This window comes from Oratosquilla oratoria, chromosome 38 (genome assembly GCF_046742065.1).
Source record: "Oratosquilla oratoria isolate Oo_2021 chromosome 38, ASM4674206v1, whole genome shotgun sequence".
Classification (NCBI taxonomy): domain Eukaryota; kingdom Metazoa; phylum Arthropoda; class Malacostraca; order Stomatopoda; family Squillidae; genus Oratosquilla; species Oratosquilla oratoria.
The window spans coordinates 18,029,097-18,052,137 of record NC_134814.1 but is presented as its reverse complement, the minus strand read 5'-3'; the positions used below and the strand labels follow the sequence as shown (position 1 = coordinate 18,052,137).

Below are 23,041 nucleotides of genomic sequence, written 5' to 3'. Positions count from 1 at the left end.
CACGCCGGCCAAAAGAAGTGGGCACTCTACTCCCGGACACCGTGGACAGACAACAGCAGTCGGCCGACATCACTCAGCCCGTCCGCGCTGAGCTCCGCCAAGGTCCGCAGCCAAGGGACGGGCCAGGCCGGGGCACGTCGGCCGAAAGAAGTGGGCACCTCACCCCCGGACACCGTGGACAGACAACAGCAGTCGGCCGACACCACTTAGCCCGTCCGCGGTGTGCTCCGCCAAGGTCTTCGGCCGGGGGATGCCGTTCCGCGGACCGTGGCGGAGCACACCTTCGGACGGGCTAAGTGATGTCGGCCGACATCTGTTGTCTATCCACGGTTGCCGGGGGGGGGGGGGGGCACTTCTTTCGGCCGAAGTGCCCCGGCAGCAGACCGTGGCGAAGCACCCCTTCGGACGGGCTAAGTGATGTCGTCCGACTGTTGTTGTCTGTCCACGGTGTCCGGGGTTGGGGTGCTCACTTATTTCGGCCGACGTGCCCCCGGCCAGGCCCGGCCGCGGACGGGCTGAGCGATGTCGGCCAAACTGCTGTTGTCTGTCCACGGTGGCCGGGGGTGGGGTGCCCACTTCCTTCGGCCGACGTGCCCCGGCCCGGCCCGTCTCGGCTGCGGACGGGCTAAGTGATGTCGGCCGACTGCTGTTGTCTGTCCACGGTGGACGGGGGTGGGGTGCCCACGTCTTTCGGCCGACGTGCCCCGGCCGCGGACCGTGGCAGAGCACCCCGTTCGGACGGGCTAAGTGATGTTGGCCGACTGTTGGTCCATGGTTGCCGGGGCCGGGAGTGGGGGGGTGCCCACTCCTTTCGGACGAGGTGTCACGGCCCATCCCGGCCGCGGACTGTGGCGGAGCACCCCTTCAGACGGGCTAATTGATGTCGGCCAACTACTGTTTTCTGTCCACGGTGGCCGGGGTTGGGGTACCCTCTTCTTTCGGCCGACGTGCCCCGGCCGCGGACCGTGGCGGAGCACCCCCTTCGGACTGGCTAAGTTATGTCATCCGACTACTGATCCACGGTGGCAGGTGCCGGGAGTGGGGGGGGGGGGGGGTCCACTCCTTTCGGACGAGGTGCCCCGGCCCGTCCCGGCCGCGGACCGTGGCGGAGCACCCCTTCGGACGGGCTAAGTGATGTCGGCCGACTGCTGTTGTCTGTCCACGGTGGCCGGGGGTGGGGTGCCCACTTCTTTCGGCCGACGTGCCCCGGCCGCGGACCGTGGCGGAGCACCCCTTCGGACGGGCTAAGTGATGTCGGCCGACTGCTGATCCACGGTGGCCGGGGCCGGGAGGGGGGGGGGCACTCCTTTCGGACGAGGTGCCCCGGCCCGTCCCGGCCGCGGACCGTGGCGGAGCACCCCTTCGGACGGGCTAAGTGATGTCGGCCGACTGCTGTTGTCTGTCCACGGTGGCCGGGGGTGGGGTGCCCACTTCTTTCGGCCGACGTGCCCCGGCCGCGGACCGTGGCGGAGCACCCCCTTCGGACGGGCTAAGTGATGTCGGCCGACTGCTGATCCACGGTGGCCGGGGCCGGGAGTGGTGGGGTGCCCACTCCTTTCGGACGAGGTGCCCCGGCCCGTCCCGGCCGCGGACCGTGGCGGAGCACCCCTTCGGACGGGCTAAGTGATGTCGGCCGACTGCTGTTGTCTGTCCACGGTGGCCGGGGGTGGGTTTGCCCACTTCTTTCGGCCGCCGTGCCTCCGCCGCTGACGGTGGAGGAGAACCCCTGCGGACGGGATAAGTGATGTCGGCCGACTGCTGATTCAAGGTGGCCGTGGCCGGGAATGGGGGGTTGCCCTCTTCTTTTGGACGAGGAGCACCCATTTGGACGGGCTAAGTGATGTCGGCCGACTGCTGTTGTCTGTCCACGGTGGCCAGAGGTGGGGTGCCCACTTTTTTCGGCCGACGTGCCCCCGGCCCGGTGGCGGAACACCCCCTTTCAGACAGGCTAAGTGATGTCGGCCGACTGGTGATCAACGGTGGCCGGGGCCGGGAGTGGGGGGCTGCCCACTTTTTTCGGACGAGGTGCCCCGGACCGTCATGGCCGCAGACCGTGTCTTAGCACCCCTTCGGACGGGCTAAGTGATGTCGGCCGACTGGTTTTGTCTGTCCACGGTGGCCAGGGGTGGGGTTGCCCTCTTCCTGCGGCCGACAAGCCCTGGCCGCGGACCGTGAAGGAGCACCTCTTCGGACGGGCTAAGTGATGTCTGCCGATTGCTGATCCATGGTGGCCGGGTACAGGAGTGGATGGTTGCTAAGTGATGTTGGCCGACTGATGTTGTTTGTCCACGGTGGTCAGGGGTGGGGTTGCCCAGTTTTTTCGGCCGACGTGCCCCAGCCGTGGATCGTGGCGAACCACTTCCTTCGAATGGGCAAAGTGATGTCGGCCGACTGCTGATCCAGGGTGGCCGTGGTCGGGAGTGGGGGGGGTGCCCACTCCTTTCGGACAAGGTGCCCGGCCCGTCCCGGCTGCGGACTGTGGCTGCACCCCTTCGGACGGCCTAAGTGATATCGGCCGACTGCTGTTGTCTGTCCACGGTGGCCGGAGCTGTGGTGCCCATTCTTTCGGCCGACATGCTCGCGCCGAGGACCTTTGCGGAGAACACCGCGGACGGGCTAATTGATGTCGGCCGACTGCTGTTGTCTGTCCATGGTGTCCGGGGGTGGCGTGCCTACTTCTTTCGGCCGACATGCCACGGCCCGGCCCGTCCACTGGCCGCGGAGAATGATGTCGGCCGACTGCTGTTGTCTGTCCGCGGTTTCCGGGGATGGGGTGCCCAGTTCTTTCAGCCTACGTGCCCCGGCCCGGCCCGGCTCGTCCCAGCTGCGGACGGGCTAAGTGATGCCAGCCGACTGCTGTTGTCTACCCACGGTATCCGAGGATGAGGTGCCCTTTTCTTTCGGGCGACGTACCCCGACCCGGCCCGTCCCCTGTCCGCTGACCGTGGCGGAGCTCCCCGCGGACGGGCTGAGTGATGTCGGCCGACTGCTGTTGTCTGTCCACGGTGGCCGGGGGTGGGGTGCCCACTTCTTTCGGCCGACGTGCCTCGGCTCGGCCCCGCCCGTCCCAGACGCGGACGGGCTAAGTGATGTCGGCCTACTGCTGTTGTCTGTCCACCGTGTCCGGGGGTGGGGTACCCAATTCTTTCGTCCGACGTGCCTCGGCTGCGGACCGTAGAGGGGCACCTCTTTCGGACGGGCTAAGTGATGTCGGCCGACTGCTGATCCATGGTGATCGGGGGCGGGGGGTGGGAGGTTGCCCACTTATTGCGGACGAGGTGCCCCGGCCCGTCCCGGACGCGGACCATGGCGGAGCAACCCTTCGGACGGGCTAAGTGATGTCGGCCGCCTTCTTTTGTCTGTCCACGGTGGCGAGGGATGGGGTTGCCCACTTCTTTCGGCCGACGTGCCCCGGCTGCGGACCCTGGCGGAGTACCCCCTTCGGACGGGCTATATGTTGTTGGTCGACTGCACATCCACGGTGGCCGGGGCCGGGAGTGTGTGTGTGTGGGGGGGGCACTCATTTCGGACGAGGTGCCCCGGCCCATCTCGGTCGCGGACCGTGGCGAAGCACCCATTTGGACGGGCTTAGTGATGTCGGCCGACTGCTGTTGTGTGTCCTCGGTGGGCGGGGTTGGGGTTGCCCACTTCTTTCGGCCGACGTGGCCCGGCCCCGGACCGTGGCGGAGCACCCCTTCGGACGGGCTAAGTGAAGTCGCCCGACAGCTGTTGTCTGTCCACGGTGGCCGGGGGTGAGGTGCCCACTTCTTTCGGCCGACGTGACCCGGCCGCGGACCGTTGCGGAGCACCCCCGTGGACGGGGTAAGTGATGTTGGCCGACTGCTGTTCCACGGTGGCCGGGGTCGAGAGTTCTTTCGGACGAGGTACCCCGGCCCGTCCTGATCGCGGACCGTGGCGGAGTACCCCTTCGGACGGGCTAAGTGATGTCGGCCGACTGCTGTTGTCTGTTCACGGTGGCGGGGGGTTAGATACCCACTTCTTTCGGCCGACGTGCCCCGATCGTTGACTGTTGTCTTGCCAGGGTATCCGGGGGTGTGGTGCCCACTTCTTTCGGCCGACGTGTCCCGGCCCGGCAAAGCCCGTCCAGGTCGCAGATGGGCTAAGTGATGTCGGCCGACTTCTGTTGTCTTTCCACGGTTGCCAGGGATGGGGTGCCCACTTCTTTCGGCCGACGTGCCCCGGCCGCGGACCGTGGCGGAGCACCCCTTCGGACGGGCTAAGTGATGTCGGCCGACTGCTGATCCACGGTGGCCGGGGCCGGGAGTTGGGGGGTGGCTACTCCTTTCGGACGAAGTGGCCCGGCCCCTCCTCACCACGGACCGTGGAGGAGCACCCCTTCGGACGGGCTAAGTGATGTCGCTAGACTGCTATTGTCACTCCACGGTGGCCAGGGGTGGGGTGTCCACTTCTTTCGGCAGACGCACCCCGGCCGCGGTCCGTGGCGGAGCACCCATTTCGGATGGGGTAGGTGATGTCGACCGACTGCTGATCCACGGTGGCCAGGGCCAGGAGTGGGTGGCTGCCAACATCTTTTGGACGAGGTGTCCCTGACCGTCCCGGCCGCGGACCATGGCGGAGCACCCCTTCGGATGAGCTAAGTGATGTCGGCCGACTGCTGTTGTCTTTTCACGGTGGCCGGGGGTGGTGTTGCCCACTTCTTTCTGCCGACGTGCCCGGCCGTGGACCGTGAGGAAGCACCCCTTCGGACGGGCTAAGTGGTGTCGGCGGACTGCTGATCCATGGTGGCCGGGTCCGGGAGTGGGGTATTGCCCACTTCATTCGGACGAGGTGCCTCGGCCCTTCTCGGCCGCGGACCGTGACGGAGCACCCCTTCGGACGGGCTAAGTGATGTCGGCAGACTGCTGTTGTCTGTCCCCGGTGGCCAGGGGCGGGGTACCCTCTTCGTTCGGCCGATGTTCCCCGATCGCGGACCGTAGCGGAGTGATGTCGGCCGACTGCTGTTGTCTGTCCACGGTGGCAGGGGGTGGGGTTGCCCACTTCTTTTAGCCGACGTGCCCGTCCGTGGACCGTGAAGGAGCACCCTTTCGGGCGAGCTAAGTGGTGTCGGCCAACTGCTGATCCATGGTGGCCGGAGCCGGGAGTTGGGGATTGCCCACTTCATTCAGATGAGGTGCCCCGGCCCTTCTCGGTCGCGAACTGTTGCGGAGCACCCCTTCGGACGGGCTAAGTGATGTCGCCGACTGCTGTTGTGTGTTCACGGTGGCAGGGGGGTTAGGTGCCCACTTCTTTCGGCCGACGTTCCCCGATCGCGGACCGTGGCGGAGCACCCCTTCGGACGGGCTAAGTGATGTCGGCCGACTGCTGTTGTCTGTTCACGGTGTCCGGGAGTGGGGTGTCCACTTTTCTCGGTCGACGTGCCCCCGGCCCGGCCCTAATATTCACTCCTTCCACCTCTGCCTTCCACACTTCTTTTACTAATCTTTCTTCACTCATTCTTTCCATGTGTCCAAACCATCCTAATACTCTTTCATCAACCCTATCTCCCAGCTCCTTTTCCACCCCTGTTCTCCTCCTCATCTCCTCATTTCTCACTCTATCTAGCCTAGTAGCCCCTATCATACTTCTCAGACATTTCATCTCAAACACATTCAAACTCCTTCTCTCTTCCTCTCTCATGTTCCATATTTCTGCCCCGTACATTGCTGTTGGCACAATCACTCCTTCATATAACCTCCTCTTAGCATCCATTCCCAGATGTCTATTTCTTATTACACTTTTTAATCCACCAAGGCATTTACTCGCTTCTCTCAATCTATATTCTACCTCCACCCCATCCCTCTCTTTCCTGTCACATTCGCACCCAAGTATCTGAAACTATCCACTTCCTCCAGTTTCTCACCTTTAATGCTCACTTCCAGCCTACTGTCACTCTCTCCCCTTGTACATCTCATCACCTTACTTTTGCCCACATTTATCTTCAGCTTCCTTCTTTCACACACCTTCTCAAACTCTGTCACTAACTTCCTCAATCCCTCCTCTGATCCTGCTACAAGCACAGTGTCGTCGGCAAACAACAACTGGCTCACCTCCCACTTTTCTCCATTTTCTTTAATCATCTCCAACCCCTGACCCACTACCCTTGCATTCACCTCTCGCACCATCCTATCCATGTAAAGATTTGACGCAGCCCGAAGGGATTTCTTCCCGTCTTCTCCTTTTTTTTGCATGAGGGGACGGAGAGGGGGGGGGGTCGCCAAATTTATGAAGCGGCCTTGCTGTGGATGTGCTGTGTCTTGCGACACTGCTTTTGACCCAGGGCATTGGACAGGATGCAGGGATGACCCGTCATCCAGGAGGTGCCAAGATAGGAGGGAGGGAGGTGTGTGGAAAGGAGTGGAATATATGGGAAATGGTGGTGAGTGGTGGGAGTGATCTCTATGCCTTTTTCTTTTTTGGCTACCCCCCGCGTAAGAGGAAAAAGCCTTTGGTATATGTATATGTATATATAAATAAATATATATATATATATATATATATATATATGTATATATATATATATATATATATGTATATGTATATATATATATATATATATATATATATATATATATATTCTGTCATAGAAGCACCATTGAGTCCCAGACCTGGTTCATCATCATTTGTTTTCTCTCTGCTTCATAAGTTCATAAGTAAGTTTTAGGTTCATTAGCTAATTTATAAAACAAAGGAGAATTATGGAGACGCTTTCCCTAACGCAACTTCAGGTTGTGTTATTTATGCTACATAAGCTTCACGTATTAAAGTTGATCTCTTCTCATTTGTGCATTTTCTTAATTCGTATTAACAAAACTAGGAGTAACAATATCTAGAAGACTCGGAGTTATTGGTTAATTTTTATGGATTTTTTTTTTTCCTTTTAATTTCCAGCTTGAGTTTGCCTCTTAAGGTCTGTTTATCTATTGTCCACACAAAGTGATATTGTAAATGTCACTTTATATTTACATCACTACATTTTATCATTTTGAAATGATAGTAATAAAATTATAACCTTTAAATTAGATCCATATATAAAAATATATCTTAATAAATCTCAGTTTTGTTATTGATGATTAAGTGTGATTATATTGAAAGTATTTTTCTATTCATCTAATGTTCCTTGTGAATGGGCAGATAGGGTAAGTTGTCCTCTCGAAAATTGTATCTGAGTATTTCTAAATTTTTATATAATGTAAAGGAAACAAACACTACATTTCTCTTTCTAATTTTTTATTCTGTTTTCCATTTTTTCTTCTGATTCTGCTGGGGAATATTGGTTAAATGTTGTATGGCACTAATTCATAATAAATTGCATTTTTTTCTCCAAGAATCTATATTTTGAAGTCTGTTCTTTCCTCCGCAAAAAAGAAAGAAAGAAAAATCCTTCTTTCCTTTGGTTGTGAGTCTTTTCTGACAGGTCTTCTTTATTTTGAAGCTTCGAACAGTCCCTGAGCAAGTCCGCCTCCCTGGACTGCACCCTGCAAACTTTTCAGAGTGAAGAGGGACTCGTCATAATCCTCCTCGCTGAAGTCCTGCGTAGAGTTAGAAGGAAGGTGAATCATATTTTCTCTAGACAAGTACCTAGGACAATTATCTAAATTGATAAATCCCACTGTATGTCTGTATGTGCGTACGCTTTTTTAACTTTGCAACTCATGCACCTACCTGAACATGTTGTACCATTTTGAAATCAGGGTGATGCTCAAAGTTCTTTTTTTTTCGCTATACTGAATTAACTGATGATGGACTTTTGAAATCAAAAGATCGCGCAATCAGTCCTAGAATCTTATTTGCTTTCTCAGAGGCTGAAATACACTTCTTGGATGATTTGAGATCGTTACTGATAATTACGCCGAGATCTTTTTCATTATCCACTTTTGTTAACGAATTTACAAATATTTTGTAATCGCACCTACTGTTATTTTTACCTATGTGCATTACCTTGCATTTACTTGTGTTAAATTTCATTAGCCACTTTTCAGACCATTGCTGTAATTTATCTAAATCTTCTTGAATATCTAATTGATTTAAGTGATCATTTGCCATTCCGCACAGTTTTGTATCATCAGCAAATTTGGAAACGGTAGATTTTAGTCCATGGTCTATATAATTTATATATACTATGAATAGAAGTAGCCCAAGAACGGAACCCTGAGGAACTCCACTTGTAACATTTTTCCATCTAGAAGTTTTTCCATTTAAAACAACTCTCTGTTTTCGATTATTCAACCAATTACTAGTCCAACTTAATAGGCTACCACTTATTCCGTGCGAAGCTAATTTAGTAAGTAGTCTTTCGTGTGGGACGGTATCAAAAGCTTTTGCAAAGTCTAGATATATTAAATCTATATTGTTTCTTTTGTCATAATTCGAGATAACTGTGTTGTAGAATTCGAGTAAGTTAGTCACGCAAGAACGTTTCCGTCTGAAACTATGCTGGCTATCATTTATCAAACGGTTACTTTCTAAATGATGTTCGATAGCATCTCTGATGATAGTTTCCATTATTTTTCCTACGATTGAAGTCAAACTTATAGGCCTATAGTTATTTGGTTTCTTTTTGTCACCTTTTTTGAATATGGGAGTAACGTTAGCTAGCTTCCATTCTCTTGGGACATCTCCGGATATGATGGATTTCTTGAAAATAATTTCTAATGGAACAACAATCTCATTTTTCATTTCCTTTAAGATTCTTGGATGCCAACCGTCAGGCCCTGGTGTTTTATTAACTTTGAGTTTCTCTATACACCTTTTAATTTTTTCTTTTGTTATATTTACCGTAGTAAGTTTACCCTAGACTTTTCACAGGTTTCAGTTTGGAGTTCACTTTGAGGTGTTTCGTTTACGAATACTGAGCTAAAATAATTGTTTAGAATATTACACATTCCTTCATTTGAATATTCAAGTTGACCGTCAGCAGATAATAGTGGACCAATGTGATTCCTAACAACCTTTTTATCTCTAATGTAACTATAGAATTCTTTGGGATTCTCTTTGGATTTATCAGCGATGTTCATTTCGTATTGTCGTTTTTTTATTGTCTTTTTTAAATCTCTTTGTATTAATACATAACTTTCATAGTCATTAGATGCACCCGAGCACTTATATTTCTTATAAGCCTGTCTCTTTTTAGCATACCTTTTTCAGTTTCTTTGTCGAGTCACTTTGGGCGAGCCTGATTTGGGGGACGTCTGTCCTAAGGAATGTAAGTATGAATCATCTTAGTGAGCGTATTTTGAAATATTTCTCACATCTGATCTACAGGTATTTCGCTTAATTTTGCCTCCGAATCTGTAAGCTGAAGCTCCTGACGTAGTCCTATGAACTGAGCTTTACTGAAATCGGGTATTTTAGAAACACAAGTATCTATTCTAATTTTTTTTAGGAGTTTGAATCTAAGTTGTGATCGCTATTTGCAACAGTTTCACCGACTTCTGCATCAGTTAGCATACTTTCGCGGCTAGTGATCAATAGTTTCCATAAGTAAGTTTCCATATCCTGTGGGCTCTTTTACATGCTGAATTAAGTAATTGTCACCAAGAAAATCAATCAAGCGACTACCTATATGGCCATGTTCAAGGGTCATCCAATCAATGTCAGTAAAATTGAAATCACCCATTATCAATAAATCCCGGTTGCAGAAACTAGACAGTTCTTGAAATAACAGTTTGTCGTCTGCTAATGATAATGTCTTTGGCCTATATATTACACCTACATTCATTTTTTGTCCATTTGTTTGGGTTAACTTAACCCACAAACTATCATATGCTTCCTGTTTTACTTTCTCTTTTTGTACATTTCCTTTCTTAATTCTAACTTCCTTAGTTTCATAAAAAATCAAGAAGCGCATGGTCTTTCTTGATTTTTGTGGATAGTGGTGATTCAATAATTCAATCACTTTAAGTCCCTTTGTTAAGATCATATCAAACCTTGCAGTTTGATCTTCGTTTCTATATCATGTTGGTTACTTTGCGTAATGAGCAATTATATTATCCATTGCTATCTTCAGTAATATGCTGTTCCAGGACCCTTCACTTCCCTTTGTCTTCCATTCGTCCCATAATACTTCTCTATAATTAAAGTTACTCATGAGAATTATATTCTCAACCTGTACTCACATTCCGTGCGCCTGTTTTGGAGGGAAGTATGCCACTCCAATATCTCTTTCCAACCTTTTTCATTACCTCAGCCATTCCATCCCCCATTTCTACTTTTTCCGCATTGATGCTTTTTTTTATTTATCATCCCATCTTCTTCAACTTTTACTCATGTTTCCTTGTTCCATAAGTCATACTTTCCCTCGCCTTCCTGTACGCCAATATTTTCATTAAGTTTGGTTTCAGCAAAGCACATTATGTCAGGTCCTTTCTACTTTAAGTAGTAATTCATTTCTAATTTTGCTTATATCAATCCGTCTATATTTATAGAAGCTATGGTGGATATATTTACTTCTTTCTCTTCCTGTTTCGTCAGATGTTGGTGTAACGGAAATCTAGGGATGAGCATTCTTTCTTTCTTTCTTTGGTAATCGATCACTTCGACTACTTTTGTGATCAGTAACCAATTGATAATCGATTATTTTCACCTGGAAATAGATTATCCAGTGGTATATGTGTAAAGTCTAAGGCATATATTCATGCTTTTAGTATAGTCTCTCTCATCCAAGGTCCTGGGAAAATTAAACAAAAAGTTTATTACCTGAAAATTTAACCCGTGATTTTAGTACTTAATAAGTTTACTTTAAATTTTGTATAAACTCAATTTTAAATGAAGGCTCACAATTAAGTAAATATTTATTTGTTTTTTCATCACACAGATCAAGATATCACAGCTTATATCGTACCATTACCTCAAAAACAAATCCAATGAGAGCGTAACTCCGTACTTCTATATATATATATATATTTTCTTTTCGTTTAATGAATATATTTTTTCATTATAATTTTTCCTTACAAAAACAGAGGGGGGGCATAGTCGCATCAACCCCCACCCGTTCGTACGCCACTATACGTGTCTCTCCCATTGTCTATGTCTATATCTATATCTGTCAGATGGTCTGTCTGATGTCTGTCCGTCTCTCTCTCTCTCTCTATCTCTCTCTATCTATCTGTGTGTGTGTGTGTGTGTGTGTGTGTGTGTGTGTGTGTGTGTGTGTGTGTGCGTGTGTGTGTGTGTGTGTGTGTGTGTGTGTATTTACCTAGTTGTATTTTACGGGAAGGGGAGCTATGCTCGTGGGGTCCCGTCTTCATATCTCATTTTATCTAAACTATTTTTAAATTCATGTATTGTTTTTGCACACACCACTTTCTCATCTAACTTGTTCCAACTGTCTATTACTCTGTGAGGAAAGCTGTTCTTTTTCAAATCTCTTCTATAGCTGTCTTTTTTTATTTTCTTTCCGTGTCCTCTAGTATTTCTGTCATCCCATTTTATCAGATTCTCTCTGTCAGTAATTTCTATGCCTTTCATGATTCTGTAAATAGCTATCAAATCTCCTCTCTCTCTTCTTTGCTCTAGTGTCTGTAGTTCAAGTTTTTCTAGTCTCTCTTCATATGATAGTTTTGAGAGTGTTGGTGCCAGTTTTGTAATTGCTCTTTGTATTCTTTCAAGTTTTTTTATACATTTTTTTGTACTTGGTGACCATATCGTTGCTGCATATTCCAATCTTGGTCTTATCAGGGTGATTAGGATTTTCTTCACCATTTCTTCATCCAGGTATGTAAATGCAACTTTGATTGTTCTTATTAGATTATAAGTCTCTCCAAAAATCTTATTTATATGTTTCTCAGGTGACATATTATTCATAACAATGACTCCCAGGTCCTTCTCGTTTTCTACTTTTTTTATTCCTTCTTCTCCCAATTTATATGCTCCTGTTATTCTGTTTTTGCTTTTTCCAAATTCCATTATACTACACTTTTTTGTATTGAACTCCATCTCCCATTTCCTACTCCATTCTTGTACTTTATTTAGATCTCTCTGTAGTGATTCACAATCCTCTTCAGTTTTCACTCTTTTCAGTAGTTTTGCATCATCTGCAAAGAAGCTCATATAGCTTTCTATTCCTTCATCCATATCATTAATATATATAGCAAACATTATTGGGGCCAGAACTGTTCCCTGCGGAACACCGCTTATTACTTCATCCCATTTTGAGTGCTGGTTTCTTATCACTACTCTCATTTTTCTTTCTTGCAAAAAGTCCTCCATCCAATTTAGTAGTTTGCCCTGTATTCCTCCTTCAGTTTCTAATTTCTTAAGCAACTTCTTATGTGGTACTTTGTCAAAAGCTTTCTTTAGATCTAAAAATGCACAGTCCGCCCATCCATCTCTTTCCTGTATTATGTCTATTAGTCTTGAATAGAAACATATTAAATTGGTGACGCATGATCGTCCTTGTCTGAATCCAAATTGCCTTGGATTTAACACTTTGTTTTTTTTTCTAAATATTTTACCCATCTACTTTTGATAATTCTTTCACAAATTTTTGCTATTGTACTTGTTAGAGAGACTGGTCTATAGTTGGTAGGGTCTTCTTTATTTCCTCCTTTGTATATAGGTACTATGTTTGCTTTTTTCCAATCTTCTGGAACTTTTCCTTCTTTCAAGGAACTATTTAGTATGCTATGTATTTTGTCTGCCAGTTCATTCCTGCATTCTTTTAGTATCCAGTTTGCTATTTCATCTGGTCCATGCGATTTTCTGACATCAAGATTACTCAAGTGTGTTAATATTTCATTCTTTGTTACTTCTATTTCTTCCATAGGGGGGACTTTCTCTTTCCATTCTTTCTCTTCAGGTTGTATGTTCTCCCTTGTAAACACTGATTTAAAATGTTTGTTCATAATTTCCGCCATTTCCATTTCCTCAGTGTATTCAACTCCCTCCTGTCTTAATTTCTCCAAGTCTTGTTTGTTTTTCAGTTTATTGTTTACAAATCTGTAGAATAGTTTCGGTTGATCTTTACACTTTTCTATGATATCTTTTTCATATTTTCTCTTTTCTTCTCTGCACATTTGTACATATTCATTTCTATAGCAGGTATATATTTTCCATTTTTCAGGTCTTCTGTCTTTTTTCCATCTGGTCCAGGCTTTGTCTCTATTGTCTTTTAACTCCCTACAGCTTTTGTTGTACCAGCATTTTACATATTCTTTTTCTTATTTTTGTCTTGGGACATACTTTTCCACTCCTTTTTTGTAAATTTTTGTCAAAATATTCCATTTCTCTTCTACTGTTGTTTCTTCTTTGTATATTTCTTCCCAGTTTTTCTTTTGAAAGAATTCTCTTATTTTATCAAAGTTTGTTTTTTCATACATCATTCTTCCTTTTCTGTATTGTTCATTTCTTTTCATATATTTTTCTTCATTAAGTTCCAGTTCAATCAGTATGTGGTCACTTTTACTTATTGGTGCTTTATATTCAATTTTGTCCACTATTCTAGGTTCGGATGTAATTACTAGGTCTAGTTTCGATGGCTCTTCTTCATTTCTATACCTAGTGTTCTCCTGTATCCATTGTGTCATTGTATGGTCAGTAACCATCTCGAGTAGAGCGTTACCCCATGAGCCGTCTCCACCCTTTACTGTCATTTCTTCCCAGCAGATTTCTTTTCAATTAAAGTCGCCCATCATAACTATTTTTCCTCCCTCTTCCATTATCTTGTTTAATGTTATCTTTGTGTCCTCTAACATACTTTTATGTTCACTCTCTTCCCATGAGGCTGTTTTTGGGGGCACATAATTTATCACAAACTTTCTGTTCTTCTTATCTCTGTCTTCTACTTCCATCATTATCATTTCTACTGTATTCTTTCCATATGTGACACCCTTCACGTTTATATCCTTCTTAGTTAGGAACATAACTCCACCCCCTTCCTTTTTCACTCTGTTTCTAATCCAATAATTATATGCATCATGTCCTACACTGTTGGGTGGTAGTGGACCTTTTAATTTTGTTTCTACAATTCCCATTATGTCTGGTTCTTTTTCTTTCAAGTAATCATTCAGTTCATTCAATCCTGTTATTAATCCATCTATATTTGTGTAAGACACTCTTAGTTTTCTGCCACTTCCATTGTGTTCTCTGTTTCCCTTTTGTTTTTCTCTTGTATGTCGACTTTCTTCAGTTTCATATTCACTACTCTCCAATAGAATCTCTCTTTTTCTGACTCCGTTCTTATCTCGTTTTTTTCCTTTGCTTCAAGTCTTTTCTGTTTTTCTTCCTCTCTTTCCTCTTTATTCATTTCCCTTTTTATCCATACCTTTTTATATTGTTCACTTGTTGCTAGTTTCCCTGTTTTGGATAAGATATTCTCAGCCGTATTTTGTGACCTGAATTTAATCTTGATTGGTCTGGTCTTGTCTGTACTATATTTCCCTAGCCTGAATTTCTCTTCGATTTGTTTAATTATTTCTGGTTCATCTTCCTGAACTAATTCTAGTAAATTTCTTACTTTTTCATTTTCCTCTTTGATTCTTGTGGTTCTATCTGGGTTATGTTTCTCTTCCATTCCTAATATAATTATACATTTCTTTTTGTCTGCTAAGTCTCTTACTATATTCTCCTTCTGTCTCATCACTTTAATAACTGAGTTTTCAGTTTGTTCATTCATTTGCTGTCTGATTATGTCAGTGAATGCAACCTTGCTATTTTCATGATTTTTTTCCAACCCTCCTTGTTCTCCATATTATTCTCCTTTAAGACTTTATTCTCATCTTTTACTTCTTTTAACTGTTGTTTTAATTCTTCAATTTCCTTAGTTAAGTTTTTGTTCGCCCTCTCTAGTTCTTCCAATTTTTCAATTCTTCGTATCATACTGTCAACATTACCGAACCTACGCTCCAAGTCCTCGATCATCTTATCGACCTTCTCTTCTAGTCTTGTCAGTCGGGGGAGGGGGGTTTGTGTCCCCCCCACCCTCTTTAAATCCCTTGAAAATATTCTCATCACTTTCTACTGTATTGCTCCTATCTATACTTCTAATCTTTACATTCTTATTAGACATGTCGTCATCTTCCAGCTGGTCTTGCGGTCGCTTGTTTACTTTTCGGCGGTCTGTTTGGGCCAAGTCCTCTACTTCCTCATTTCCTTCCATTTCCCCAGCAATCCCTCCCCTTCTCCTCTTTCCTTACTTTCCCACTACCCCACGAGCAATTTCCCCCCACCCTGTAAATACAAAAAGGCACTTCTCTTTGCGTTGGGATCCACAATCTGCACTTTTCTTCAGAACGTTCTTCAAGCCGTCCGTTCGTTGAAAGTGTGTGTGTGTGTGTGTGTGTGTGTGTGTGTGTGTGTGTGTGTGTGTGTGTGTGTGTGTGTGTGTGTGTGTGTGTGTGTGTGTGAGAGTGAGAATGGTTATATGTGTATCACAAAACTCGGCATGCTTGCGCCTCGCAATACCTCCAGACACTTGCAAATCCACACTACGGCGTGGCAACTTCATGTCAATTAGACTTTCTTAATCTCCATGGAGAGTGGGAAGTCTCTTTTTTGCAGACCTTTAAAGTGTTACAAAAACTATTTCATTGGAGTGGTTCCGTCCAACCCAAAAAGAACTGTCATGTCTCTGAAATCCCATCTTGTCCTCCGAGCAACGAAGGCACTAGTTTACACGGACACCACCAGACACCTTTTGTTTGATTCGTCAAATGGAAAAGCTTTCACCAGAGGACCCTTACCTGGATATAGCATTCTCTCATGCCCATTAAATTTTTGCAATATTCAGTTACAAATCGGAGGAATTCGTCGGATATGTCCTGGGCCCTCACGTCCTTGAAACCAACTTTTCGCAGCATTTCCTCGTAATCTACCAGTGCAGTCAAGCTCCATCCTATTAAGAAACTTGATTTAGACAACAAGTTCCTCCGGGATATTAATACCGGTGAATCATGCCTGGTAATAAATCCTAGTGGAAACGATAGTTCTATGGCAGAATCTTCTATTGCCGATAATGGAGAGGAAAGGCAGAGAAATGAAAATCTGGGAGGAGGAGGAGTTTTAGAGAGTGAAGTAAAAACGCGAGTTACAATTGCTGACGAGGGATGTGTTGTAAGTGGATTTCTATCTACTGCCGACACTGTTTAGGCTAAAGAAAATAATCATCCAGTCGTATTAATCAGGAAAATTTCATGTATTTGTAAGGAGTGCATTGCGCAGATTCGTAGTATAAATCATATTGATCATAAAGGGAAGGAATTATTTCGCCAAAGATGTGGTGGTGTTAGCAATATCTAAATGAACAAAAGGAATCGATTTAATATTTCATTATTATCATCAATGGAAACATTGAAAAATTTAATTTGTAATAGATTTAGAAGGTAAATGTATTAGAAATGGTCATCACTCATAAGAAGATAATTATGCATTTCTTACTGCGGAGCTTAATGAGATCCTCAAGCTCTTGGGGTGAATCCTCTTTGTTTTTCCGGCAGAAGTCGGCCACGAACAGCTTTCCTCCAGGTCGCAGCCAGCCCTGCAAAAGACTGGAATGTACAGAAAGGGAAGAGACTCATAACGAGCCACTATCGTGATATGTTCATGGGTCAAGTGATTTTATTTATTCATTCATTGTTATATATATATATGTATATATATATATATATATATATATATATATATATATACACGGACGTTTCGAACATTCTTGGTTCTCGGAGCGGGGCTGGGAGTGAGGTCTGGGTGACGGAGGGTAATATGCATACCTTAGGTCAGGTCATTTGGGGGCGAGGGCCCAACAGTCAGGTCAGCGATTTCAAAGAAATGTATAGCAATCTAACTGATCTAATCATTAATGCACAAAACACATTTATCCCCCTAAGGCCAATACGGAAAAATAGTAATACTCCCAAATGGATGACGGACAGATTGAAACATGAGATCGAAATGAAAAGAGGACTTTACGTAAAAATAAAAAACGGGGAATCACACCTTAGATCAAGATATAACGAAATGACAAAGCTGGTTAAAAGGAATATACGTTCAGCGAAACGTAATTATGAAATCAAGGTTGCCAAGGTTGCCAGTTTCTTTCACCTCTATAGAACAAAAAATAAAGAAAGAATAGGACCAATTAAAAACGATGAAAATGTCATGATAGAATCGGAGGAAAAAATGAGTGAGGAGTTTAACAAAAAATTTCTATCGGTGTTTACTAATGAGAGATTAGATAAAGTACCTGACTACGATCCGATTTTCAGAGGGGATGAAGAAAGTAGTCTAATATCAGCATTAGTAAAGAAGAAGTAGTCAAGCAGATTGACAGACTCAAAGCTACAAAATCTCCGGGTCCAGACCAAATTTTTCCAAGAATGCTTAAGGAGCGTAAATTTGAAATCTGCGACCAATTAACTGGAATATTCAATAAATCGGTAGACACTGGTTTTGTTCCAACTGCTTGGAGAAAGGCAAACGTTGTTCCTGTTTTTAAGAAGGGAGATAGATCGTCTATATGCAACTACAGGCCAATCAGTTTGACATCGGTTATAGGAAAAATGCTTGAATCAATAATAGTAAATAGACTCAGAGAACACATCGAAGGGCATAATTTAATTCGTGATTCACAGCATGGTTTCTCCAAGGGTAAGTCATGTGTGACTAATCTTCTATCCTTTTACACTAAAGTATATAAGGCGTCAGATAACAATGAAAATTACGATGTTATTTACCTTGACTTTAGCAAAGCGTTCGACAAGGTGCCACACCAGAAACTACTAAATAAAATCAAAGCCCATGGCATAGGAGGAAAAGTGTTAGAATGGATTAGAGCTTGGATTAGTAACAGAAAACAGCGGGTCACCATAAATGGAATAAAATCTAGGTGGGGCAATGTTACTAGCGGGGTCCCCCAGGGCTCAGTTTTGGGTCCCTTATTGTTCAGTATATACATAAACGACTTAGACGATGGGATAAACAGTGATGTTAGTAAGTTTGCGGACGACACTAAAATAGGACGCCTAATCAGGTCAGGAGACGACGCCCAGATTCTGCAGGATGATCTTAATAAGCTGTTAATATGGTCGGTGAAATGGCAAATGAACTTCAATATCTCTAAGTGTAGCGTGTTAAACGTGGGGCTACACAACCCCGAAAATAGATACAACTTAGATAACACATTTTTAGAAAAATCTGAGTGCGAGAGGGACTTGGGAGTTCTGGTGAGTCCGGACCTTAAAACCAGGAAGCAGTGCATTAGCGCCAGAAATAAAGCTAACAGTGCATTAGGCTTCATTGCTAGGACGGTAACGAATAGAAGTGCAGAGGTAATTATTAAACTCTATCTGGCGATAGTTAGACACATCCTTGACTATGCGGTACAGTTTTGGTCTCCGTCCTACAAAATGGACATAAATTCACTAGAATCAGTGCAGAGAAGAATGACCAAAATAATACATGGACTCGGAAATTTGCCTTGCGAAGAGAGGCTTAGGCACCTAAACTTACACTCTCTGGAAAGACGCAGAGTGCGGGGTGATCTAATAGAAGTGTTCAAGTGGATCAAGAGAGATGCAAACAAGGTCATCATAATAAAACAACAGGGCAAGACTCGCAGTAATGGGTATAAACTGAACGAATTTAGATTTAAGAAGGAAATAGGCAAGAATTGGTTTACTAATACGGTGGTCGATGAATGGAATAAACTTAGTAACCATGTAGTAAGCGTTGAAACTATCAGTTGTTTTAAAAAACGATTAGACAACTTTATGGATGGGGATGACAGGTGGTGATGGATACGGAGCTGCCTAGTGTAGGCCTTATGGTCTTTTGCAGTCTCCTTTATTCTTATGTTCTTATGTTCTTATATATATATATATATATATATATATATATATATATATATATATATATATATATATATATATATATATATATATATTTGGGGGGCAGAGGTTACGAAGACTAGGGAATTTCTGATAAGATAGCAAGAATCAGATTATTCAATAGGTAGCTGGGTACAGTTATCAGCAGCTGCCATCAGGAGATTCGAGAAATTGAGGGATTTCTATGAGGAATCATGAACATGAAGGGGCATTCAAGAGTGTCAGGGCAATCAAGTGGAGACTGAAATGCACAATGTATGGGTATAGACTTATCTGTGGAGGATTTAAGGGCATAGATAGGTGCTAGATATAACCAGGTTCATTCGAATACCAAGGTAAGTTAGATTGGGTTGGAAATAAATTACGCCAATGCTCTTGATGCTCCTAAACTATGGTATTCGAAAATATGATTGACTAGAAAGGAATTATAGGGTAAGCTTATTGTACTATCATTAAGACATTTTCATCAGAATATAACCATCAAGAAAAGTAAGATTATTTTTAATATTTGTCCATGCGATATGCCTGTGAATTAAGAAAAGGGGAAGCAACATGCATATTTTTATGGATTAGATTTATTTGAACAAATAGGAATAAGATAATTAATTGAAGGAATAAAGTTAATAATGACGTGCGACGACAATGACGGTGGATGAACTCTTGTCAAAAATAGCAAGAACCGTCGGTAGAATCTCAACACTCCATCGGTGGGTGGCCGCCCTCAGCTTCAATCTTGGAAACATCGGCGGCAACGGCAATCAATATCAGGCAGTGCTAGCCCTACAGCAGGATCATGTAGTGCAAATAATTTTCGTGCCAAACTTAAAAGGGGGATATATCCTCATTCCCAATGGTGACGAGAGTGCAGCAAGGACGTCTGCCCTCGCCGAGCATCTTTCAGCCATGCTGGTGAAAGTCAACTAAGCTGAAAGGCGCAACAAAGGTATCACTTTGACTTTCAACTAGAAGCCGTACAGGACCAACATACGGTTCTATCTACAGAGCGGCTCCGTGCCTCCAACGACAAGGCTCCAATTCGCCAAGTGTTGGTGGAGATTACGGGCCCCTTACCACGTAGACTGGACCTGGGGGTATGGAGTAAATACACCCTGCGCCACTACGGTAGTGAACCTGTTCGATGCCACTGATACTAGAGGTACAACCACGTGCAGATTTGATGCAACCCCCCCACCCCCCACCCCCGTAAGACGTGGCAACTGCGGCAAGGCACACCCGACGGAAGAATGAATCAAAAGGCACGAGGCCAACCAGCCCACCACGTCTCGTTGCCCATACTGCCTTCAGAAACAACATGCCTGGCACACCCCTGCCCTGAACGCATTAAGAGGCTTCTTGGTGGGATAGATAGTCAGAGGAGTTACCAAAAGAATTGTATAAAACAACGACAACACGAAACGGAACAGCAGCAACGGTGGTTTCGCCCTGTACCCCCACCCATTCGCCCAGCCTGGGGCTCAGCCACTCCACCTGCCCCATGTGACCAACAACACATCCAACGACAGAAACAGACGATAGGGGCGCCGGAGTCCCATTCGCACCCAGAACTAAAACCACAGCGTCCAAGACGCCGTCATCAGCGAAAATAAAATACTTCGCGCCGATAATTAACGACGCTCCTGCGCTGGCCGTGGACGTCCCTGCGCCGACCCTGAACGTCCCTGCTCTCACTTTTGACGCCCCAGATCCCGATCACCAGAGCCAAGACTCTGCCACTACTAAGGAAGATCCGGCTCCCTTCGCCAAGCCTCTGGAGAGTATCTCCTTTACTCTGCTGAGGGACCTCCTAGGTCATCTGATGCGGGTGGTCAGGCAACTCCTGGAGACATCATGGCTACCGTTCCCAGAAGGGCTATATCCTCACCGCAACAGCCGGCTGGTCCCAATACCGCCATCCTTGGCCACCGTGATAATGGAGCAGCATTAAGGCAACAACAACGGCCGTGCTCTCACGTCCGAGGGACTGAAACCACCAAATCACCTAGGCCCTGGTAGAAGAGAGCACAGACGTTGTACACCTGCAAGAGAAGCTATTACCGGAGGACTCTGAGTGGAGGGCACCAGGTTACACGGCCCACTATCTCCTGTATGGCAGAGATGATCACCTCCGTGGCTGCTAATAATAGTGCGGAGCAGCTTCCTTCATCACAGGATCACTGACCCTGTGTACTGTGGCGAGGGAGTGGAGGTGATGACCATACAACTCCAGCTCAGCGGTTTTTCGCTCACCGTCTACATCATCTACAAACGACCAAGTGGAGTGCTGCAACAAGATGAAGTGTTCTCAATTGGTACACACAACAGCAGCATCATAGGCAGATGTTTCAAAACACACCACCCACTGATAAAGTCTGTGTCCTCCACCAATTCTACAGGGCGACACCTGGCTACTGTCATGGAGGAATTACTGGATGTTGTTCTCCTCAACACCTGAGATGCTACGCACATCCGAGGTAGGAGACTGTAGCACACCTTTGTTTTAAAGGACCTGGCTCCTGATGCCATATGGCGGGTCTATCCCACATTAACTAGCGAACATTATGCCGTCACCACTGTACTGAGGGTCATCGTACCACAAATGCCACTTCCACCTCCACGCTGGAACACCCGGAGGACCTAGACGAACGGGAGAGAGACTTAACTGCGGCTATGGGGAGGGCAGCGGGTGCCTTCATTCCAAGGAAGAAACAGGCTTGCCAGTACCTAAAAGATCTGGTGGTTCTATAACGAGAAAGTCCGAGAACAGAAATACCTCGTCAGTATCCGTAAACTGTACAAGAAGCGGCCCACCCCCGCAAATCCTTGAGATCCTTCGGGAAGTAGTGAAACACGCTCGAGAAATCACGTCCTGAGGAAGAGAGGCAAAGTGGCTGGTGTGGTGCTCCAGTCTCAACCAGCACACTGACTTATCCGACTCATGATCCAAACTGAGGATAGCCTCCGGCAAGTGACCTTCACGGTCTCCGGCTCACCCTCATCCACGGCAGGAAGCAGAAATGTTGGGGGACATGTTCGCCACACGCTGTGCCACTGCTCAGCTAGCTACAGAGATTCTAACTTTACAGCAACATCTAAGACCAGAGAGGGGTAGACTCATTGATATCGCTCGGAAGAGACTCGACGTGACGGACAAGTCTTTCACTCAACGAAAGCTCATCCCAGCTCAGAAAAGCTGGGATACCGCCAGATGAGCGAATCAAGTCACTTAATTGAAGCTGGCCCGCGCCGGACCAACAGGTGAAGGAGCTATTCTATCCCTCATAAACCAATCATGACTGGCGGGATGCCTCCCGGGCACATAGAAAGAGGCCGATATACAATATATTCCTAAACCTAGTGAGCCTACCAAGCCCCGTCCCATCTCCCTGATGAGCCGCACGGCCAAGACTGCAGAACAAATGGTTTTTACCCGCCTCGTCTAGCGCCTTGGACTCATCCATCCTAACATCTTCGGTTTCACGTGGGGAGTTGGGAACGTCGACAGCATCATGGCCCAGCTGAGCAGGATTGATAACCGCTTCGCTGTGGTTGTTTTCCTCGATTTGGAGAAGGCATGCGAACTGGCAAACCCTCATGCCATCCTGACCGCCATGGTGGAGAAAGGTGTTCTGGGCAGACTCCTTGCCTAGGTTCAGTACTACTTACAGCATCAGTAGGCAAGGGCCAGGTTCCAGGGGGAATTATCACAGAACCGCGAATTGGAAAACTGTACACCTTTTTTGTTCAACCTGATGATGGAGCAGCTAGTCAATCAACCTACCTTTCAAAGGCCATACAGCTCTTCTCAGTTACGCCGATGACCTCTTCCTTGTCATCGCTGGCAAGGGCAACTAAGTCACAAGAGCACAACAAGCACTTGACCTTATCACTGAGAAAAGCAAGGAGCTGGGCCTTGATATCTCATCGGAGAAATTTAAGACCATGATGGGAAAAGCTACCACCCCAGAATGTCACTTACAGATTCAGGGCGTCAGACTAGCCTGCACCCGTACCTACCAATACCTAGACGTATAGGCTGATCAAGGGTTGACCTTCGGCACCCAGGTCACCTACCTGAGAGACCGAATTCGTTCAAGGACGAACGTCAAAAAGTTGATGACAAAGGCACGTGATGAGGCCTAATTATCTGTGCTGCGCCTATACTATGTAGAGATCATCCTTACATTAACGAACTACGGTACACTAGT

The 23,041-nt window shown here is 46.0% G+C and overlaps 1 protein-coding gene across 1 annotated transcript in view; it reads right to left on the bottom strand.

The window, feature by feature from the left end:
* Positions 1 to 7,261: 7,261 nt before the first annotated feature.
* Positions 7,262 to 23,041, bottom strand: part of LOC143019751 (uncharacterized) — a 38,974-nt gene continuing 23,194 nt past the window's right edge. The window contains exons 5-7 of the mRNA XM_076175727.1: positions 16,393 to 16,492; positions 15,699 to 15,850; positions 7,262 to 7,550 (exon numbers count right to left, since the gene is read on the bottom strand). Of these exons, the coding sequence (XP_076031842.1) occupies positions 7,443 to 7,550; positions 15,699 to 15,850; positions 16,393 to 16,492 (360 nt within the window). The 3' untranslated portion in view covers positions 7,262 to 7,442. The remainder of the gene's footprint in view (positions 7,551 to 15,698; positions 15,851 to 16,392; positions 16,493 to 23,041) is intronic.